The sequence below is a fragment of the Hemitrygon akajei genome, chromosome 13, assembly GCF_048418815.1.
Source record: "Hemitrygon akajei chromosome 13, sHemAka1.3, whole genome shotgun sequence".
Taxonomy (NCBI): Eukaryota; Metazoa; Chordata; class Chondrichthyes; order Myliobatiformes; family Dasyatidae; genus Hemitrygon; species Hemitrygon akajei.
This window is the reverse complement of record NC_133136.1, coordinates 33,954,035-33,974,894: the sequence shown is the minus strand read 5'-3', so window position 1 is coordinate 33,974,894 and position 20,860 is coordinate 33,954,035. Positions and strand designations below refer to the sequence as shown.

Here is a 20,860-nt window from a genome sequence, read left to right as displayed (position 1 = left end):
AGTTTTACAGTTCTCCAAAGGGTCTTTATGAATAAACTTGCTTCTTTGTTTCCAGGCGATGTGACCTACCTTATTTATTGGTTGTTTGCATCTGCAAGCAATTAACTGGACATTCTGAGGCTAGGTATCTCTCATTATCATCCAGAGCAAAGCTATCTACTTTTTACACTGTTTAGCACTCATGACCTGCTGGTTTCCTACAACGCCCACTTACGGTGTCCATGCTATTTAAATGCAAAGTGGAGCACTTTGCACTATTACCATTCCTGCTGCTGCCTGTTTCACACCTGTAGCACACAATCATCCCCAGAGCAAAACTATTTTACATTGTACAGAGACATGTCCATGGCTATTCCACTTGTTTCTTCAAATGTTAAGTCATGCATGGCAAGTGGCAAGTCAATTCATCCTATAAGTTAATCTTATGGACAAGGTATTCAGCCTGACACTGGATTCGGCAAGTGCTTCTTTTGATCATTGGTTGCACATACCAAAGCTGCAGCTCTCAGTGATATTCTAAAGGTAGTAAAGTAAAATGCACCTTCAGCACTGCAGAAGTAAGCTCGTAGTAAACTCAGCAACGTCACATATGCCTTCAGCCATATCACCAGTAACAATATCATACCTGTTTACAAATGCTACTCTTTTCTATACGACACTTCATTCACTGTCAGCAAAACCCCCACTAACATCAGAGTCATGGAGTTACACACTGCTGCAGCATTGCAACTCTGCCATTTATCTCTCGCACTCCTATCTGCTCTCCACTCACCTATTCGTTGGAGTTATTTAGCCAGTGAGCCTATCAACCTGCACACGTTCAGGATGTGGGAGGAAATAAGAGCACTGAGAAGAATCTCACACTATCATAAGAAGTACATGCAAACTCCAATTCCTCTTACATCATTCAAGCTGACTGTCATACCCCCTACCTACCACCTGCACTGAGGACTTTGATTACAATACACACTTGATTGCTGCTCTTTTCCACCCAGATAGGTAGCAATAAGTTCTGTTGTACAGCTGTTTATTAAGGCAAAGAACAAGGAATGAGTTACCAAACTAAAAACTTCTTAACTTAAAAATACTTATCACAGACCCAAACTGCTGTGGCTGGTATAGTAGCTTATCAAAATTCATACCACATGATACGTTCTCGACACATTCACTAGAAATTTGATTTCTGCAACTTTTGCAAGTCTGGTATTTGTCCCTGCAATAACCACTCTCAATAACCACACTTGAGAGATTATAAATCATTAGTTTTGCTATTAGCAATGATCCATTTGGTTGTTTTACTAATCTGCAGCTGTTCATTTGGCTCATAACATTTTCCCCTCCACACTAAGAGACAATCAATCCCTTTTGGTTTATCATGTTTCATGCTGCACTACAGAAATACAATTACAAAGCCAATTCTGATTAAAATACACTGTAATTAAATTTGAAAAGTTTATATATTCTTAATTACTCTTTTGGATATTGCACATTACTTTTCTGGACATATTGCTCTTAACCATTTTTAGACAGTATGATGTGGCCCAAAAACATATGCAAATAATGGGGCAAATGGTCTCCTCCCGTATCGTAGCATAATGCATCGGAAAATAATATGCTGTCTCTCATAAGAGAAAATACTTGTGATTTGTCATGATGTATTTTTGAAGTGTAGTTATTGTTGTAATACTGGTAAATGTTGTAGTCAATTGACATACAGCAAGGTTCCACAGGCAGCAATAGAACAAAATGATCATATCATTTGTTTCAATTTTGTTACTTGAAGAATAAATATTAGTCAGAGCATTGACAGATCTCCCATTTTCTTTACCACAATGCCGCTGTTGGTTCTTTTCCATCCTCTTGAGATGATAGGTTTATATCCGGGCTGAACGTGCTGTACTGGAGTGCCTGATTGAATGGACTTATACCCAAAAAGCTTCTGACCCAGCAGAAAGTGTGCAAGCCTGAAAGTACATTTAGAATGATGATCATGTAGCGGCGTGCTACGCGCAGCGCTGAAATTACGACACGGAGTCGGTAAACTGCAACCACGGAATCAGTTTATTTCACAAACACAGTCTTGCTTAAAAGCCTGTCTCCCCCCACTCGAAACTTGGAGAGGCACGTAACTGAAACTCCCTGAGGCTATGTATCTTTGTCTCTGGCTCTGGCTAATTGTCAGCCGGTTCGAGTGTGCTAGTAATTGGGTCGCCACATAACCCCCCCCCCAGAACCGGCGGTACACCCCCCAATGTCCACAGTCTGGGCCGGGCCCTGTTTGGGAGGTCGGCCTCTGTGCCGCGGTGCCGGAAACTCGACCGGTTGCGCCAAGTCCACGTGGGCCGGTTTGAGTCGGTCCACCGTGAAAACCTCCTCTCTCCCACCAACGTCCAGCACGAACGTGGACCCGTCGTTTCTGATCACCGTAAACGGCCCCTCGTAGGGCCGTTGCAGCGGTGGCCGATGCCCGCCCCGGCGTACAAACACAAACTTACAGTTCTGCAGGTCTTTGGGTACTCAGGTCGGGTGCTGCCCATGCTGCGAAGTGGGTACGGGGGCCAGGGCACCGAGCCTCTCACTTAGTCTGCCCAGGACCGCTGCAGGTTCTTCCTCTCGCCCCCTTGGGGCTGGTATGAACTCCCCGGGAACGACCAGGGGCGCGCCGTACACCAACTCGGCCGACGAAGCGTGCAGATCGTCTTTGGGCGCCGTGCGGACGCCGAGCAGGACCCAGGGAAGCTCGTCCGCCCAGTTAGCTCCTCGCAGGCGGGCCATGAGTGCCGACTTCAGGTGGCGGTGGAAACGCTCCACCAGTCCGTTCGACTGTGGGTGGTAGGCAGTGGTGTGGTGCAGCTGAGTCCCCAACAGGTTGGCCATCGCTGACCAGAGGCTGGAGGTGAACTGGGCGCCTCTGTCGGAGGTAATGTGGGCCGGGACACCAAAGCGGGACACCCAGGTGGCAATCAGCGCCTGGGCGCAAGATTCGGAGGTGGTGTCGGTGAGCGGGACCGCCTCTGGCCATCTTGTGAACCGGTCCATGATAGTCAGGAGGTGCCGCGCCCCGCGTGACACAGGCAGGGGGCCCACGATATCCACATGAATGTGGTCGAAACGCCGGTGGGTGGGGTGGAACTGCTGCGGCGGGGCCTTGGTGTGTCGCTGCACCTTGGCCGTCTGGCAGTGCAGGCACGTTCTGGCCCAGTCACGGACCTGCTTGCGGAGTCCGTGCCAAACGAACCTGCTGGAGACCATCCGGACGGTAGTGCGGATGGAGGGGTGGGCCAAGTTATGAATGGAGTCGAACACGCGTCGTCGCCAAGGTGCCGGGACGACGGGACGGGGCTGGCCGGTGGCGACGTCACAGAGTAGGGTCCTCTCACCTGGGCCTACGGGGAGGTCCTGGAGCTGCAAACCAGAGACTGCGGTTCTATAACACGGGATCTCGTCATCTGCCAACTGTGCCTCAGCCAGTGCCTCAAAGTCTACCCCTTGGGAAAGGGCGTGAATGTTAGGGCGAGAGAGCGCATCCGCCACGACATTGTCCTTACCCGAGACGTGCCGGACGTCCGTCGTGTATTCAGAGATGTAGGACAGATGGCGCTGCTGGCGGGACGACCAGGGATCGGACACCTTTGTGAATGTAAAGGTAAGCGGTTTGTGGTCCGTGAACGCGGTGAAGGGCCTACCTTCTAAGAAGTACCTGAAATGCCGGATTGCCAGGTATAGCGCCAACAGCTCCCGGTCGAAAGCACTGTACTTGAGCTCGGGTGGCCGCAGGTGTTTGCTGAAAAACGCCAGGGGTTGCCAGCGGCCCACGATGAGCTGCTCCAGTACCCCACCGACTGCCGTGTTAGAGGTGTCCACCGTGAGGGCGGTAGGGACGTCCATTCTGGGGTGCACTAGCATCGTGGCATTCGCCAAGGCATCCTTCGCTTGAATGAAAGCGGCGGCGGACACCTCGTCCCAGGTAATGTCCTTGCCCGGACCGGACAGCAAGGCGAACAGGGGGCGCATGATCCGGGCAGCTGAAGGGAGGAAGCGGTGGTAGAAATTGACCATACCTACGAATTCCTGGAGGCCTTTGACCGTGGTGGGTCGGGGGAAATGACGGACCGCATCTACCTTAGCGGGCAGAGGGGTTGCCCCGTCTTTAGTAATCCTGTGGCCCAGGAAGTCAATGGTGTCAAGCCCGAACTGGCATTTGGCCAGGTTGATCGTTAGACCGTAGTCACTCAGCCGGGCAAAGAGCTGTCGGAGGTGGGACAGATGCTCCTGACGACTGCTGCTGGCTATGAGGATGTCGTCCAAATAGATGAATGCGAAGTCCAGGTCGCGTCCCACCGCGTCCATCAACCGCTGGAACGTCTTCAGGCCGAACGGCATGCGGAGGAACTCGAAAAGGCCGAACGGGGTGATGAGAGCCATTTTGGGGATGTCGTCTGGATGCATCGGGATTTGATGGTATCCGCGGATTAGGTCTACCTTGGAGAAGATCTGCGCGCCGTGCAGGTTGGCTGCAAAGTCCTGAATGTGCGGCACAGGGTAGCGGTCCGGTGTTGTAGCCTCGTTCAGCCTGCGGTAGTCGCCGCACGGTCTCCAGCCCCCTGTCGCCTTGGGCACCATGTGCAGGGGGGAGGCCCATGGGCTGTCGGACCGCCGAATTATCCCCAATTCCTCCATCCGCGTAAACTCCTCCTTCGCCAGTCGGAGCTTGTCCGGGGGAAGCCGCCGAGCGCGGGCATGGAGGGGTGGTCCCTGGGTCAGGATGTGGTGCTGTACACCGTGTCGGGGCATGGCTGCCGTGAACTGTGGTGCCAGAACCGATGGGAAATCCGCCAGGACCCTGTTGAAGTCGTTGCCGGACAGCGTGATGGAGCCGAGGTGAGGGGCTGGCAACTGGGCTGCACCCAGGGGGAATGTCTGAAAGGTCTCAGCATGAACCAGTCTCTTCCTGGGCAGGTCGATCAGTAGGCTGTGAGCCCGCAAGAAATCCGCACCCAGAAGCGGTTGGGCTACGGCGGCCAGTGTGAAGTCCCACGTGAACTGGCTGGAGCCGAACCGTAGTTGCACCGGACGGGTGCCATAAGTCCTTATTGTGCTGCCGTTCGCGGCCCGTTGGGGGGGACCCGGCGCCCTGCTGCAGGTGTCGTAACTCGTCGGAGGTAAGACGCTGATCTCGGCACCGGTGTCGACCAAAAACCGGCGTCCCGACTGTTTGTCCCAGACATACAGGAGGCTATCCCGAAGGCCAGCCGTCGTAGCCATCAGCGACGGCTGGCCCTGGCGTTTCCCGTGGAACTGGCAGGGCGGGCGACAGCGGCGGGCATCTGCGCCCCACCGCTGGTGGTAGAAACACCAGTGTTCGTTGGGCTCCACACCCCGGCCTCTGGGTTTAGCGGGCTCTGCGGCCGGGCCTGGACTGGTTTGCTGCTGGGATGGCCTGGTGATCTGTGCGATGGACACCCCACTCACCTTCTTGGCGTTCCACAGCGCGTCCGCCCGGGCTGCCACCTTCCGGGGGTCGCTGAAATCCGCGTCGGACAGCAGCAGGCGTATGTCCTCGGGCAGCTGCTCCAGGAATGCCTGCTCAAACATGAGGCAGGGTGTGTGTCCGTCGGCCAGAGACAACATCTCATTCATCAAAGCCGATGGAGGCCTGTCTCCCAAGCCATCCAGGTGCAGTAAGCGGGCAGCTCGCTCGCGGCGGGAGAGCCCGAAAGTCGCTATGAGCAGGGCTTTGAATTCCGTGTACTTGCCGTCTGCCGGGGGAGACTGTACGAACTCTGCGATCTGGGCCGCTGTGTCCTGGTCGAGGGAGCTCACCACGTAGTAGTAACGGGTGTCCTCTGAGGTTATTTGCCGAACATGGAATTGGGCTTCTGCTTGCTGAAACCATAGGTGAGGTTGTAGCGTCCAGAAGCTTGGCAGCTTCAAGGAAACCACGTTAACAAACGCAGCGTCTGCCATCTCCGGTCCAAAAAAACGGTTGGACCGTCGGGGTCACCAATGTAGCGGCGTGCTACGCGCAGCGCTGAAATTACGACACGGAGTCGGTAAACTGCAACCACGGAATCAGTTTATTTCACAAACACAGTCTTGCTTAAAAGCCTGTCTCCCCCCACTCGATACTTGGAGAGGCACGTAACTGAAACTCCCTGAGGCTATGTATCTTTGTCTCTGGCTCTGGCTAATTGTCAGCCGGTTCGAGTGTGCTAGTAATTGGGTCGCCACAATCCAGAGTTAAATCACCACACAATAATTTTAAAAGCTATGGCGAAGGAATTAATAGTATGCAAATTGAAACAAATTTTAAAAAGTAAAGCCTTTTATAGCATTATTAGGTTCCAATTAACATTCCAGGTGTGACATTACAATATATATTAATACTAGTTTTTATTCACCTAAGTATGCTAAATGGGATTTCTATTTGTTCTAAACAGAGCTATTTCAGACCCGAAATAAAATTTCACTTTGTTAATTGAAATGGAATCTGCTCATTATCACACTCAATTTGCCTATTAGAATGATAAGATTAAGTTACCTAAATGGCATTAACTTTCATAGAACTACAACAGTATCATAGCAGTAAATGACGGGGGAAAAATCAGCATTTGCTTAAATAATAGATGGCTTATGATGCTGTCTTTTTCAATTTGACCTTATTTCATCATGTGGGATAAATAATTACTTTCTACTATGCAAATTATGTTAGATTCAATGGAATCCTACTGATGGAAACACACAAAAAACAGTAAGACTTTTAAATGTCACGTTAAGCATGTGGCAGAATGAAACTGGATGAGAAATTCAAATGAAGTAAGGTTGAGTAACATCATAGGAAGCAATTTGTTCCTATTTTTGGAGCTGAATGAGGAACATGCGCCAGACCATCCTGTAAGAATGGAGTCTTTGTCAGATGTAAGGAAGATGCTTTTGAAATTAAGTATGTTGCTCTTTCTCCACAAACAAAAGTGCATTCAGAAAATGCTGCATGTTCTTATCATATTAGCAGCAGTTGATATGAATAACGTTCTCCACCTTTCAGCGGAACAAGTTTCTCTTACATTCACTCTTAAAGTGGGTGGGTAAATCGAGTTGTAAAAGTTGCAAAAATCAACTAGTGTCAATTTTAAAAATTCATATTCTTGGATGCAATATGATAAAAACAAACAACAAATATGGTGAAAGAATGATGAAAATTCCTTATGATTATGCCCAAAACTTGTTCCTATTTCCCTACCTTGCTTTCTCTTTCAGTTAGCAACTGATCAACTGTTTGTTTCTGTTGATTACTTTTTTTTAAATTATAGATTATAAAAATTCATTTAAGGTGTATTTAGTTACCTACAATATTCAAATATATATGTGTGATTAAGCCTGATATCAATATCTGAACAAAGGATCTGGAACCACGTGAAAATAAGCTTGAGATAAGACCATAAGATCGTAAGACTATAAGACATAGGAGCAGAATTAGGCTATTTGGCCCATCGAGTCAGCTCCACCATTCAACCATGGCTGATCCTTTTTCCTCCTTCTCAACCCAATTGCCCAGCCTTCTCCTCACAAAGCAATCAGCCAGGATCATATGGAATGGCAGAGCCAAATTAAGCCCTGAATTAGGCTTAATGTCCTTTGTTTGCAGACAAAGGTTGTGCAAGCACTTCATGAAGTTCAATTAGCATGAAGAAATTAAAACTGTGGTTATACTGCATCTGTCTACTGATTGCTGTTGGTTTTAAAGTCCAGTCATTTTATAGAGTAGGCTGATCTCAGGTTGATCTGTACAATTAGGAAATACAGAGTATCTGCTTCCCAATTTACCTGCTAATCCATGTCATTCTCACTATCCACAGCCCCACCAACCTATGTGTCTCCTGAAAAGTGAAAAGTTACTAATCATGCCTCCTACATTATTTTCTAAGTTGTTAATTATACAAAACAATAAGAGTCCATTTCTTGACTTCGTGGTACACCACTGTTCACGCACTTCCAGTTGCAATAGCAAACCTCTTCCATCACTCTCAGTTTCCTATTAGCAAGCCAACTGTGGACTGCATTTGTCAATTTGCCTTGCATCCCAAGGGCTCAAACCTTCTAGCCATATGGGACCTTGTCATATTCCTTACTAAGGTCCATCAATCATACTTCCTTTCTTGGTGTACTTAGTTACATCTGTGGAAGAAAAATCATTTACATGATTCAGACAGAATCTCCCACCAGGAAAGCCATGCTGATTTTCTTCACGTTTATGCTGTTCCTCTCAACTTTTTTTCCCCCAATAACTTCCTAAACTCTGATGGCCATTGAAGATTAAATATCTTCATCAGGGCCCCAATAGCCTCCACTCTTGACCCCATGGCAGTGTAGGAAATATCTTGTCATGTCCTGAAGAATTATCCACCTTTATTTCTGTTAAAATATGTCTTCTTTTCAATGATAATATAGCCCCAAATGCCACCAGCTCTATTCCTAAAATCTCCAGATACAATGACTCTCTCCTTGAAGGATACAGAAGAGTAACATTCATTTAAGACATTGCCCATTTCCTGTGGCTCTGCAAAGAAATTTCTAGAAAACTACTGGTATTTGTACATTGTCTCTTCAACAAGGATGGGATTATAATTGTCACTGCTGTAAACTTGAAGAACTGTCAGGATGCCCTGTGTTAGATGGATCTTACACCACTTGGCTTTGGTATGCAATGTGTGAAATGATTTTATTGTCATCAAATAATTCAGATATGGAGTAATTTTATTTCTGAATCCAGAAACAGGGTGCCACGGAACATAGTGGTTACCACAATGCTAATATACCTCAGGATGTCAGAGTTGGAGTAGGATTTTCCATTGAAGGGCATTGGTGCTTCCATACTAAGCAGTGATGTAGCCAGTTAATATACTCTCCGCTACACTTCTATAGAAGTTTGTCAAAACTTTAGATGTCATGCGGAATCTTCACAAACTCCTAAGAAAGTAGATGCACTGCCATGCTTTCTTCATAGTTGTACATACGTACTGAGCCCAAGACATGTTCACCAAAAGGAATTCCACCAAGGAATTAAAAGTTGCTGACCCACTCCACTTCTGAATAAATAAATAAATAAATCCAGTGCACCAAAATATTGGGAATTTGTTATGAAGACAGGTTTGTAAAGCAACTCAATGTCTTCTGAATGAACTTTGACAATGTACTGAACATGCCTATTTCTATTAGAATTTTCCTCAAAATGGCTCCATTTTGACATCAGTGATACAACAGATTCAAGAGGCCATTTTCATTCTCCAATGTGATTATTTTTTTCGTTTATTTGCAAACACCAAACCAGTGTAATTGCCAAATTATAACAACATTTTCATTCATCGCACTGCGATTTAACACTTCTTTTTAAAAAAAACAAAGTAAAATACCTTGGAATAAATATGTGGTAATAAAGCCTATTGGACCATCATGCATCTCAAGCCATTTTTTTCAATATAACATACACATACAGTGGATTCTGGTTAATTGGGCAGCCACTTATTTGGGACTCTTAAAGAACAAATACTAATTGAGAAATTAGCCAAGATTCCTTTGTTTACTTGGGACACAATGCAGTTTAATTGGGTGAGGAGGCTGTGGCCAAACAAATTCTAGCAAGCATCAATCGCATGCCCTTGTGGTCCATTAGACAATGCACTGTGTTTAGAACAAACAGTTCTTAAATAGGGTCAGCTGCATGTGCTTGTGTTCAAAGAGTAGTGATTTTTTTTCAATGTAAGTTGGTGGGAGATAAGCAATAAGACAATTCTGAACTATTTTGCTCACTGTGATTTCAAACATTCAGTTTTGGAGTTGCCAGAAATGGCCAGGAGTGAAAGTGAAATGAGCTCACTGCTTCAATGAGTTCGAAACAATGAAGAATTTGAAGTTATCAACAATCACCTTGAATATTACAATGAAAATGAAGATTTGGAGGATGCAGTCATCGATAGCATTGTTTGAAGGTGGTCCATTATCTACACTAGTTGTCTGAGCTGATTTTTTCCAGTCAATCAAAAGAACATAGCAGAGTACACTGTATGAATTCTTCCATCAATAACTTTTAGGAACTAATATACAATGTTATAATACTGTGGTAGTATTGATAGTGCTCTAATTTATTCTAAATTTCATTTAAATACATAATGTGTTACTCAGTTAAACAGTATTTTGTCTTTTTTATACTTTTTTAACTATTTCCATGAAACTTCAGCTAATTGGGGTAACCACTTAATTGTGCCAAAATGTACTGGCTCTGATGTTTCCCAGTTAACTGGAACCCACTGTATTGACCTTTATTAAAGATTTATTCCCCAGGATAGATCTTTATTTGACTTTGATTTTTACTCAATCCATGTAAGCATTATGGGATACAGTTACACCATACACATCCAAATGGTGGCTATTTATGTAATATATATTTTTTATAATGTCAATAAAAGGTTCCGTCTTTACTTTTCCAGACTGAACTACATCCAGAATACAGGGAAAAAAGGAGGGTTCATCTGGAAAGATAGGTGGATAGCCCTTCCATATTTTTATGCTGTTTTTAAGGGGTTATCCTCACTAATTTTATCAAATTTGTCATTATGCATGGAGAATGATAACTTTTCCAATTTGCACATGTCTGCATTTATCTCTGTCTTGTTTTCTAGGGAAGAAGAACTCTCTCTTATTACATAAAGTTCAAAGAGATCTGAACACTGGTGTTTTTGATAACCAAGAGACAGAGCTTCTAAAAAAGATGGTGAAACAAGACCGGGAGATGGTGCAATTCATAGAAACACCCCTCACTGCATCATTTGGCGTATTTCCTCCATTATCTGGCAACTCAATCATCAGGGCTTCTATGCAGTCACAGCCACTAAATATAGCTCAGTCAAATTTTCAGCACATTTCCTCACCAAATTTGAATACTTATTCGCCGTCTTCTCAACCATCCACAAGGCCACCTCAGCTGGTTCAGACTGTACCCAATCAGAATTCCCCATCGCCCAGCCCACAGGCAGTGGCTCCCTCACCCAGCTCTTTTACTGCTGCAGTTCCAAGTCCTTCTGTTCAGAGTCCTCTGGCAGGCCGAACTTTCCAATATGGTTCACCAAATGTGTCACAGATGTCTTTGATACAACAACAGCCAGTGCACAGCCCTGCCCAGAGGCGTGATTCCAACAAAAGCACGCAGGGTTTGCAAACGAGCAACCTAAGCAGAGATGTAAGACCTCTCTCGGCATCTCAACCTTCTCTGCCTCACGAGGTGACACCAATGATGATCAGACCACAGCCATCCTCTGGAGAACCATTAGCACCAGTTCCTGCTTCAATCCCAACCGCGCAAAGTCCAGGTCCTCAAGGAGGCATCCGAAGCACTGTTCCACAACGAATGTCCCTTTTCCGACACATGTCCTCAGGAGCAATACCACCACCACGAGGGACACAAGTAGCTCCACCAACTCAAAAAAGGGAAACATCTGCAGTCTTAAGTACAGATACTGATCAAGGAAGACCACGATTTCCCTCTAATTTATGACCTTAACAGATTTTGTTTATTGCTGACCCTGTTAATATTGAACACTGAAATCCTTGCTCAGCATTCTACAAGGCAACCTCATTGTTCATGAGGAAAGTCTCATCATCTTCTGACAGACTGGACATTGCTGTCCTTATGACATGCACAGCTCAACACATGTAAAATATAACAGAATAAAGGATTACAAACCCCAATTTTCAGAGTTCTAATCAGTAAACTATCGGTCTTCCTTCCCCATGGATTTTGAACATATTGAATTGTTTTCTAAACTCTTGTAAAATAAGAGAAGAGGAACAGTAACTCACCAACTGGATCAACATTATCGTTTAAACAAAATTCTCAGAGTGCACAGCAATGCAAATCCAGTTTGGGACAGAGTTTTTAGGTGTTTCAGTGCTGCTCCATAATCATCACCTCCACCATTCAGTGTTTCCTGCTGGAGAACTACTCATCAAGATATTGTGTCTTTTATCAACAACGCATGGGACACCCAGTATGTTTTGTAATGAACTCTCAATAGGTTATTCTGTAAATTCTGTTCCAGTATTATTCTGGGTGATACTTCTGCATGTTCAATGGTGGACTAAGGACCAAGTTTAAACCCATCTTGACATCTCTGCTAAAATAGACAAGACATTCCTCATTTTAGCTTCAGTGTTAAATGTATGCTGCATTTTAATGGATTCAGCTAAAGGACATTTACCTACAACATACAGTACATGTGGAGGAAAGGAAACATCCATGTCTTTGATGCTAATATAAATGCAAATATGCTTATTGTGGTAACTAGGATTTTTTTCATTCCTATTCCTTTTCTCCTTCTCATTTTCCATTCAGCTTTGAAAAATAAGTAACTTGTTGGCCTGGAAGGTTATTTAAAAAAATATGTCAAAGACAGCATCTCATGATGTCTGTAAGTACCATGCTGCACAATTTTAATGTTTCAATGTCTTATTTTATTAAAATAATACTTTTATTGGTTAAATGACACTTCCAAGCATTTAAACTGGTCTTTTTCCTTTATTTTGTTTCTTCATTTCCATTGTATTTAGTAATGTACTATGTTTATTTAAAATCTGCAGTTTTAGAAAACATTCCCAATTTGTTCTGTGTATGATGCTTTAAGACACATCATGAAAGACAATATTTAAAGCCATACTCTCATAATTTCATTCATATCATAAACTCTTTTAAAGTGAGTATTAATTGTAAGTTTCTTCTACGTTTACTTGCTTTGGCATTTCTCTAGATATATTTCTGAATTTTTATTTTTAAGTGTGAGTTCATTGGTCTTAATGCAGCTCCAAACAATCTTAAAAAGTCACATCACCTTTCAAAGTGATTTGATTCTTTATCAAAATTAATTCATTGATGAGTTTCCAATTAGATTCAAAAGTGTGGATATCTTTATTTCCTTCAATATTTCTCCAGCAGCATTTCCCCTCAAAATGAAAGTGAAAAAGTTGCGTATGATTTTCGTTGAAGAATCCTATATAAGATTGTAACTATATCGGTATTTTCAGTTACTTTGCTAAATGAGAGAATATGGCTTTAAGTTAATGTTTGCTTATCATATGCAGTGCAAATAGCAACTTATTTTTGGAATGCAAAACACTGATTTATTAATCAAGAAATCAAATGGAACAAATAAAGGAAAAGGATTTATTTCAATAGGAAATTGTGTTTTGTGAGGTTCCTTCTGGTGTCATGGGTTCTTTTAAATGTTTTTGTTTTCTTCTGCATTTGTTTTGGAAGCTTATCTCCGCAAATGACATTCTTATGCTATTGTGTGCCTAAATTGTAGTCATTTTATACTCATATGTATAAAAATGAAAATTTTAAAGATATCTCCATCATAAGAATTTAATAGAAAGATGTTAGAATTCCAAATGGTTACTATTTTGCTTAAGTGTTGATATTTGGGAAAGGAAGGACAGGGGCCACTACCTAAGGAAGTAAGGACAAAATTTATCTTTTTCAAACCAGATTTATCCTTGTCACAGATGGCACAAATTAATGTATATATTAATATATGTGCAGAAATTGAAATAGGATTAACATAGTGTAAAATATAAAAGAATACATAGATATATACTTATATACCTATTCTGAATTCTGGTGTTGACACCATGACCTCTAATAGTTCATATATATATATATTGTATATAAAATTGCACTGAGATAAGATTATCCTGCACAATTTCATTGTAGCTTTCCTGGCATTAACTCCACATGGCATAACAGCTGATGTGAGTTTGTACAGTAATGGATATTGGTGCTATGGGAAGAAACTTTGAATGTAAAATTCTTGTGGAAGGACAACCTAGTCAGTGGATGAGCTTAATTATTTTCTTGCTGTCTTTGCTTGTACTGAAACTTTAAACATGAAAGCAGTAAAACATGGAAAGTCAAACATTATCCAAGCAAGGCACTAATCAGGGAGGTGTTTCATCTGATCATCCTATAAAAGAAATGCTTTCATGGAAGACTGTTCTCCATGTTTAGTACTTTGATATGAATGAGATATGCACTTCCCCTGCAATGTAGAGATGTCTTGCTTCCTTACCCCTCATTTGTTCGTGACTAATGAATTTACTATAGTGGCATGCTGCATATATTCTTTGCCAGACAACTTACGATGATGGAAATTTCAGCTTTAATCATTTGCTATATAAGGAAGCAGTGACTGATTGTCCATTTACTACATAAAGGAAATTAAAAAATTGTTGGTGCATGACTATAGGGGAAGCCAACAAGAATAATTGACTTAGCACGTGGCTGAAAAAGTTTGAAAGGCTTGCACAACTTTGACTCCAATATGCAGGAAGATTTGCTTGCAGCTGTTCAACATCTGGCCTTTCTTTAATTTCTCCTTGGAAATTTTCTTCCCTGAAGCTGTTAATTTCCTTTGAGAGTTTAGTTTGACTTTTTAATTAGAATATGGTATCTCATCCAAATGCCATTTGTATTAGATGGTTCTAAACTTTGACTATTTACTGCAGCAAAGCCCTATTTATCTTCACCTGACAGCCATAGGCATCTTTCCATTTTATTTATGGGATGTGAATGTCATTAGCTAGGCCAAAGATTATTGCCCTTGAGAAGGTGACAGTCAGCCAGTTCAATGAACATGAACTGTCAAAAGTATCCCTGTAGTGAGGAGTCAGAAGGGAAGCCAGGGCAGGTTGCTTTGTCCTGAAAGGTGTTGAGCTTAAAGACATGTTGGTGCCGCTGTCATCCATCACACTTCTGACATGCCTTATAGAAGGACTTTGCGTTGTCATGGGGTAAGCTACTTGCAGCTTAAACATAGCTTTTGGAATCCACATTTACGTTACATGTATCTGTACAGCAGTGAGAATTGAAAACCAAAGCTGTACCTCAGGTGAACACCCCAACCCTTCCCCACTCCAGGATTGGCTATCACAGAGACTGCCTGCAAAGTACACTCATGGTCAATAAGACTCATAGAACAGTACAGCTCAGGAAAGGTCCTCTGACCCACCTATCTCTGCTAATCATGATGCCATTTAAACCACACATTTACCCGTCCATCTCCCTCAGGAACTGCACAAAGTATACAAATCTGGCCTAACTAAAGTTTTATACAACTGCATTATGTCTTCCTGACTTCCATGTGTAGCACCCTGACCAATGAAGAAAAATATGCCATACCCCTTCTTAACAATCCCTTCTGCTTCTGTTGGCATTCCGATATGCCTCTGTATGTATACCAGTGCTCCTAACAATCCTGCAACTTACTGTATACTTTCCACTTACATTTGACCTACACACACCCCACACATGTCTGCATCCAATCCCACCTACCATTTCTCTGCTCATATTTCCAACTATTATATATCCTGCTATTTATTTTGACAACTTTCCTCACTTCTCAATTTTTGTGTTATCTAAACACTTACAGCTGCATTTTCATCCGAGTAATATCTAGCACAAACATCTGAGGTTCTGGCACAAATCTTTGCAGAACACTGGTCATCGAACCTCCAGTCAGAATATCCCCTTACCACTACAACCCTTTGTCTTCTATGGCCAAGGTAATTTTGCAACTAATCCATCAAGTCTCCATGTATCCCATCCCATATTTCAGCCTAGCATGAAGTACCTTGTTGAAATTTCTATTAAACACTCAAGACCAGAACACTCAACTGTTTACAGTCTTAACAACCTGAAAGTTCAACAGTCTGCTAACAATATGTGTTTTCAAATTGTGTTTATAAGATCCAGGGTGTCCAATGCATTCAATGTTAACAAGTTAAGCTTTTATGTGACTTGGTTGCTGGGAAGACTCTGCTTGCATTGGCTAGACTGCAACATAAATTCTGCAATTGGCCCGATTGCCCTGTTTTCTTGGCTTTATTTTGTTACTAATTTGGGTAAATACAGTACTGTGCAAAGCTCTTGGGCACATATATACAACTAGGGTGCCTAAAACATTTGCACAATATTGTAGTAATTTTATGTATTGCTCTGTACTGCTGCCGCGAAACAAAAATCATGACACATGTGAGTGATGATAAACCTGTTTCTGACATGGGTCTCTATTGTGGACTGAGAGTGGGAAGGGAGCAGGGAAGGGGAATCATGGTTTGGAAAAGGGGAAGGGAGAGGGGAGGGAGTGGGAAGCACCAGAGAGAGAATCTGTAATGATCAATAAACCAATTGTTTGGAATCAAATAACCTTGCCTGGTGTCTCAGGGCTGTGTGTGTCTGCACCCGCACCAACCCCACCCTCTCCCACCCCTGGCCCTCCTTCTCCGCTACCTGTCCTACACTGCGTTCCACTCCGCTCCATGTTGACAAATATCCTAGGCACACTAGCTGTATATATGTGTATAATATGTCTGTGTGTGTAAGAAATTTGCACAGTACTGCACATATCCAGTTTACTTATTGCACAAGATATACTGACAGAAACATTGTAGCTTAACGACATGTCCAGAGTTTTTACATTAGAAAGAGTTAAGAGCTATTAAATGTAATAACACAAATAAAGCAATTGAAAAATTATCAACACACACAAAATGGTGGAGGAACTCAGTGGGCCAGGCAGCATCTATGGAAAAGAGTAAACAGTCGATGTTTCAGGCTGAGACCCTCCATCAGGACGGGATGGAAAAGATGAGGAGTCAGAGACCTGCAGAAGGGTTTCGGCCCAAAACGTCGACTGTACTCTTTTCCATAGATGCTGCCTGGCCTGCTGAGTTCCTCCAGCATTTTGTGTGTGTAGCTCGGATTTCCATCCTCTGCAGATTTTCTCTTGCTTGCGATTTAACTTAAAAATAGAATTGTTTTACCACTCGGAAAAGCAAATCTTTCCACTGCCATCAGCACTTGCAAGAAATTGATTTCAGTCAAAGATATAACTTCGCTGTTGTTAAAAACCATTATACTGGTTTCATATTTAAGCACTCTGCTATCTTCATACTGAACTGATGTGTATTAAACAATGCAGATGTTAGGTCACATTAGAAAAGCAACCTCATTTGTGTCTGTTTCTCTGTGATTCCATTCTCCTGTAAACTTGCCATATTGCATTCATTGCCCGAGTGTAAACCTGTCTAAGTGCCAATGATAAATGCCACTGAACTTGTGTAGGCACAAAGGAATTTGTTCAGAAAATTGATTCATTCAGAATACATCTGGTGAGGTTATGAACTGTCAAATCAAATTACTGTACTAAAAATACTGGAAATTGTATACCTTCCCTGATGCATCGTCACAGAAATGGTCACCATGGAGAATATCAGCTTCAATCTGGAGTAATTATGCCATTAGAGAGAGCAGTCGATTAATGATAAATGAAACACAAGTGCTGGCATTTTTGTGAGAAATTCAGATAAAGCTTAGGCTTTAGGTATAATCCTGTTTGTTAATTTTTGCAGGCAATTAGTCAAAAAAGGTGTTCGAATCATAGCACAACAGGCAGCTATGCCAGCTCTGTGGACAGACTCTCCTGTTTGTCCCTTACAGCAGCTCTTTCCCCAATATCTCGGCAAATAAGTGTACTTCTGTTTTGCAAGTTCCTTTGTAATCTAACTCCTCCATTCATTCATGGAGTATATTTCAGCTCTTAATCCACGGTTTGGAAACCATTTCTGCTCATTTCCACTGCTGTTTACTTCAAATTTGTGACCACTGGCTGCCGCTCTCAGACTGAGAAAACAATTGCAACCTATTTCCTTTTTGAAAGTGCATTATTATTTTACATCATGTCAATGTCTTACATTTCTCTGCTTTAAAATTGTGGGAGAAGACTGAAAAGCATTGAAGAAGATTAAAACCGATTTTGTTTGCATATACATGGCTTTCTGGATCAGGGGCTTGTACCAAGTACACACTTTCTAAGCTGTACAATACTGTATGCAAATTGAAAATTTTACATCCGCAACTGAGAAACTTTGGAGGTGTGTGAAAAAATTTCTAGATTAAGAGTTGTGTGTGAGGCTGCTGGGAGTCAACAATATGGAATTAGCTACATTTTTATGTATGAACTAACAACTTAATTTTCTGTTTGATACCCAAATATTCCTTCATTAAAACTAAGGCTAGTTTTAAAGTCTAAAGTTATGGGTTTCAAAGAAAAGAACCATCTTTAGCACACAGCCTGAATAATGGGACGTGATTGCGGTTTGACTAACAAAAACAAAGTCTAGGTAACTTGATACTGATCCTTGAGTCAACAGGAAACTTGTCTACTTTTAATTCTATGATGAATAGCAGAGACTTTGGAAGATTTTCCAGCTGATTAAATCATTAAATCAATTAGTTTGACTAATTGATACTCCATTGGCTCTTCACTGGTTGGGGAGCTGACAGACAACAGGAAGTAAATCCATTCAAATACTTCCTTAGATTTCCTGTATATACATCAGAACTGAAGAGTCTCTGAATTAGAATTTAATAGTCCAGGAAAAGATCTCTTAGTTCATTACTTTGGTGACATTTTGTCTTTCTTCCAATGTCAAGCCATTAATCGTATTAAAACAAATCATAAAATGATAATAAAACCCAGTCCACACATTGGCTGCAGATTATGCTTTAACGGTGGCTTAAGTGCTGTTAGATCTTTGAAGGATCAAGGTAATTTCTTTTCATGAGTAAAAGTCCTAACTTATTCAATCTTTCCCCTTAACGCAGTCCCTCAAGTCCCAGTAACATAATTGTAAATGTTCTCTGTCCTCATTCAATCTCGTTGATATCGTTCCTGTAGGTAAGTGACAAGAAATGCACGCAATACTACAATTAGGCTTCACCAACTTCTTATACAATTTCAACATAACATTCCAACTCCTGTACTCAATACTTTCATTTATGAAGGCCAACGTGCCGAAAGCTCCCTTTCTGAACCTAATGGGCTGGTTCAGATCGCTGCTCAGTGAGATGTTTACTCAGCTCTGCGCTAAACAATGGGACTCTCCTTGCAGACTTCAGTTCAGAAATGCTATTTGCTTGTGGTTACTATTTGCACGATGCTTGTTTTTCATTACACTTTGGGTGTTCGACGATCTTTATTTTTAAGGGTTATTTTATTTTATTTCCTTATGGATTTTTTTTATGGAGATGATGTGTTTTTTGTTCTCTGCACAGGTGTTAGACAGTCCTCTTATTTTTATTTATTTTATATATATATATATACATACATACATATGAGTTTCTGGGTGTCTTTGTTTCAAGGCTGCCTGACGGGAGTGCAATCTCAAGGTGGTATGATGTATACATACTTCGATAATAAATGCACTTTGAATCTGTGATCCACTTTCAAAGAATTATGGATCTGTTTTCCCAGATCCCTCTATTATACTACATTCCTCAATGCCCTACTATTCACCATACAAATCCTAACCTGGCTTGTCCTCCCAAAGAGCAACACCTCACACTTATCTGCATTAAATTACATCTGCAATTTTACAGACCATTGATAACCTTACTGTCCACTATGTCCCCAATCTCAGTTTTAATATAGTTGACAAAAGCAATGACCCAGCATCAATCCCTGTAGTACATTACCAGCCACAGGCCTCCAGTCAGAGAGGTAACCATCTACTGCCATTCTCTGGCTTCACCCGCTAGGTCAATGCTGAACCTAATTTACTACTTTAACATGAACGCCAAGTCTCTGAACCTTCTGGACCAGCTTCCCACGAGAGAATTGTTAAACTCCATATAGCAAACTGCCACTGCCTTTCAGTTATCCACTTTCCTGGAAAACTCGAAAAACTCTACTAGACTGATTAGATATGATGTACCATGTTGACCATCTCTAACTAGACCTTGCCTATCCAAATACTTGTATATCCTGTCCCTTAAAATACCTTTCAATAAATCACCCCCTACTGCTATCAGGCTCACTGACACGGTTTATTCTCAGAACCCTTTTTGAAGAACAGAATAACATTAGCTATCCACCTGACCACCAGCACCTCACCCGCGGCTGAGGACATTTTAAATACCACTGCCAGGACACCTGCAATTTGTGTACTAACCCCTCCCAGGGTCTGAGGGGACACCTTGGTATGCCCTGGGGACTTATCCAGCCTAATTTGCCTCAAGATGGCAAAAGCACATCCTCTTCTGTAATCAGGATATGGTCAATGCCCTCGCTACTGCTTTGCCTCAGTTCTATAGACTCTGTGTCCACCTCCCGAGTAAATACAGATGAAGGGATTCGATTTAAGATCTCCCACATCTCCTCCATTCATGAATAGCCACTCTGATCTCCAGGTGGACCTTGCTATTCTTTTGCCCCTAATATTTTTCTAGAAGCCCTTGGGATTGTTCCTTGCTGCCTATACCTGCTTCTTTACTAGGACCTCAATACTTCTCAAAAGCCAAGGCTCCCTAAACCTGTTATCCTCACCTTTTAATCTGACAGTGACATACAAACTCTGTACTCTCAAAATTTCACTTTTAAATGTTTCCCATTCACCAAGCATCCCTTTGCCAGAAAGCAACCTATTCCAGTCCACACCTACCCAATCCTGACTGATACAGTCAGAATTGACCTTTCTCCAATTTAGAATCTCATCCTGAGGACTGTACCATCTCTTTCAAATTCAAATTCAAGTTTAATTATCACTCAAACATATATAAATATTCATGAATACAGCCAAACAAAATGGTGTTCCTCCCAGGCTAAGGTGCAAAACACAATACCAACAGTCAAACATAGCTTGCAAAATAGCTGTAAACATACATTCACACAAGTATTTATGTATATAATCCAACTGAGTCACATGTCCTGTAAATTGATATGCATGTGTGTTGTCAGCAAAAACAATCAGTTCACAG

General features: G+C 42.4%; 1 protein-coding gene across 4 annotated transcripts in view; it reads left to right on the top strand.

Moving 5' to 3' along the window:
* Nucleotides 1–20,860, top strand: part of LOC140737758 (potassium/sodium hyperpolarization-activated cyclic nucleotide-gated channel 1-like) — a 382,146-nt gene that overhangs the window by 258,609 nt on the left and 102,677 nt on the right. For 2 of the 4 annotated variants that reach the window (XM_073064378.1, XM_073064380.1), the window contains exon 8: nt 10,677–16,147. The exons of 1 other annotated variant lie outside the window; for it this stretch is intronic. In XM_073064378.1, coding sequence (XP_072920479.1) covers nt 10,677–11,548 — 872 coding nt within the window. In that variant the 3' untranslated portion in view covers nt 11,549–16,147. Of the gene's footprint in view, nt 1–10,484; nt 10,539–10,676; nt 16,148–20,860 lie in introns of those variants that run through there. One more of the 4 variants, XM_073064382.1, reaches the window with a different exon arrangement.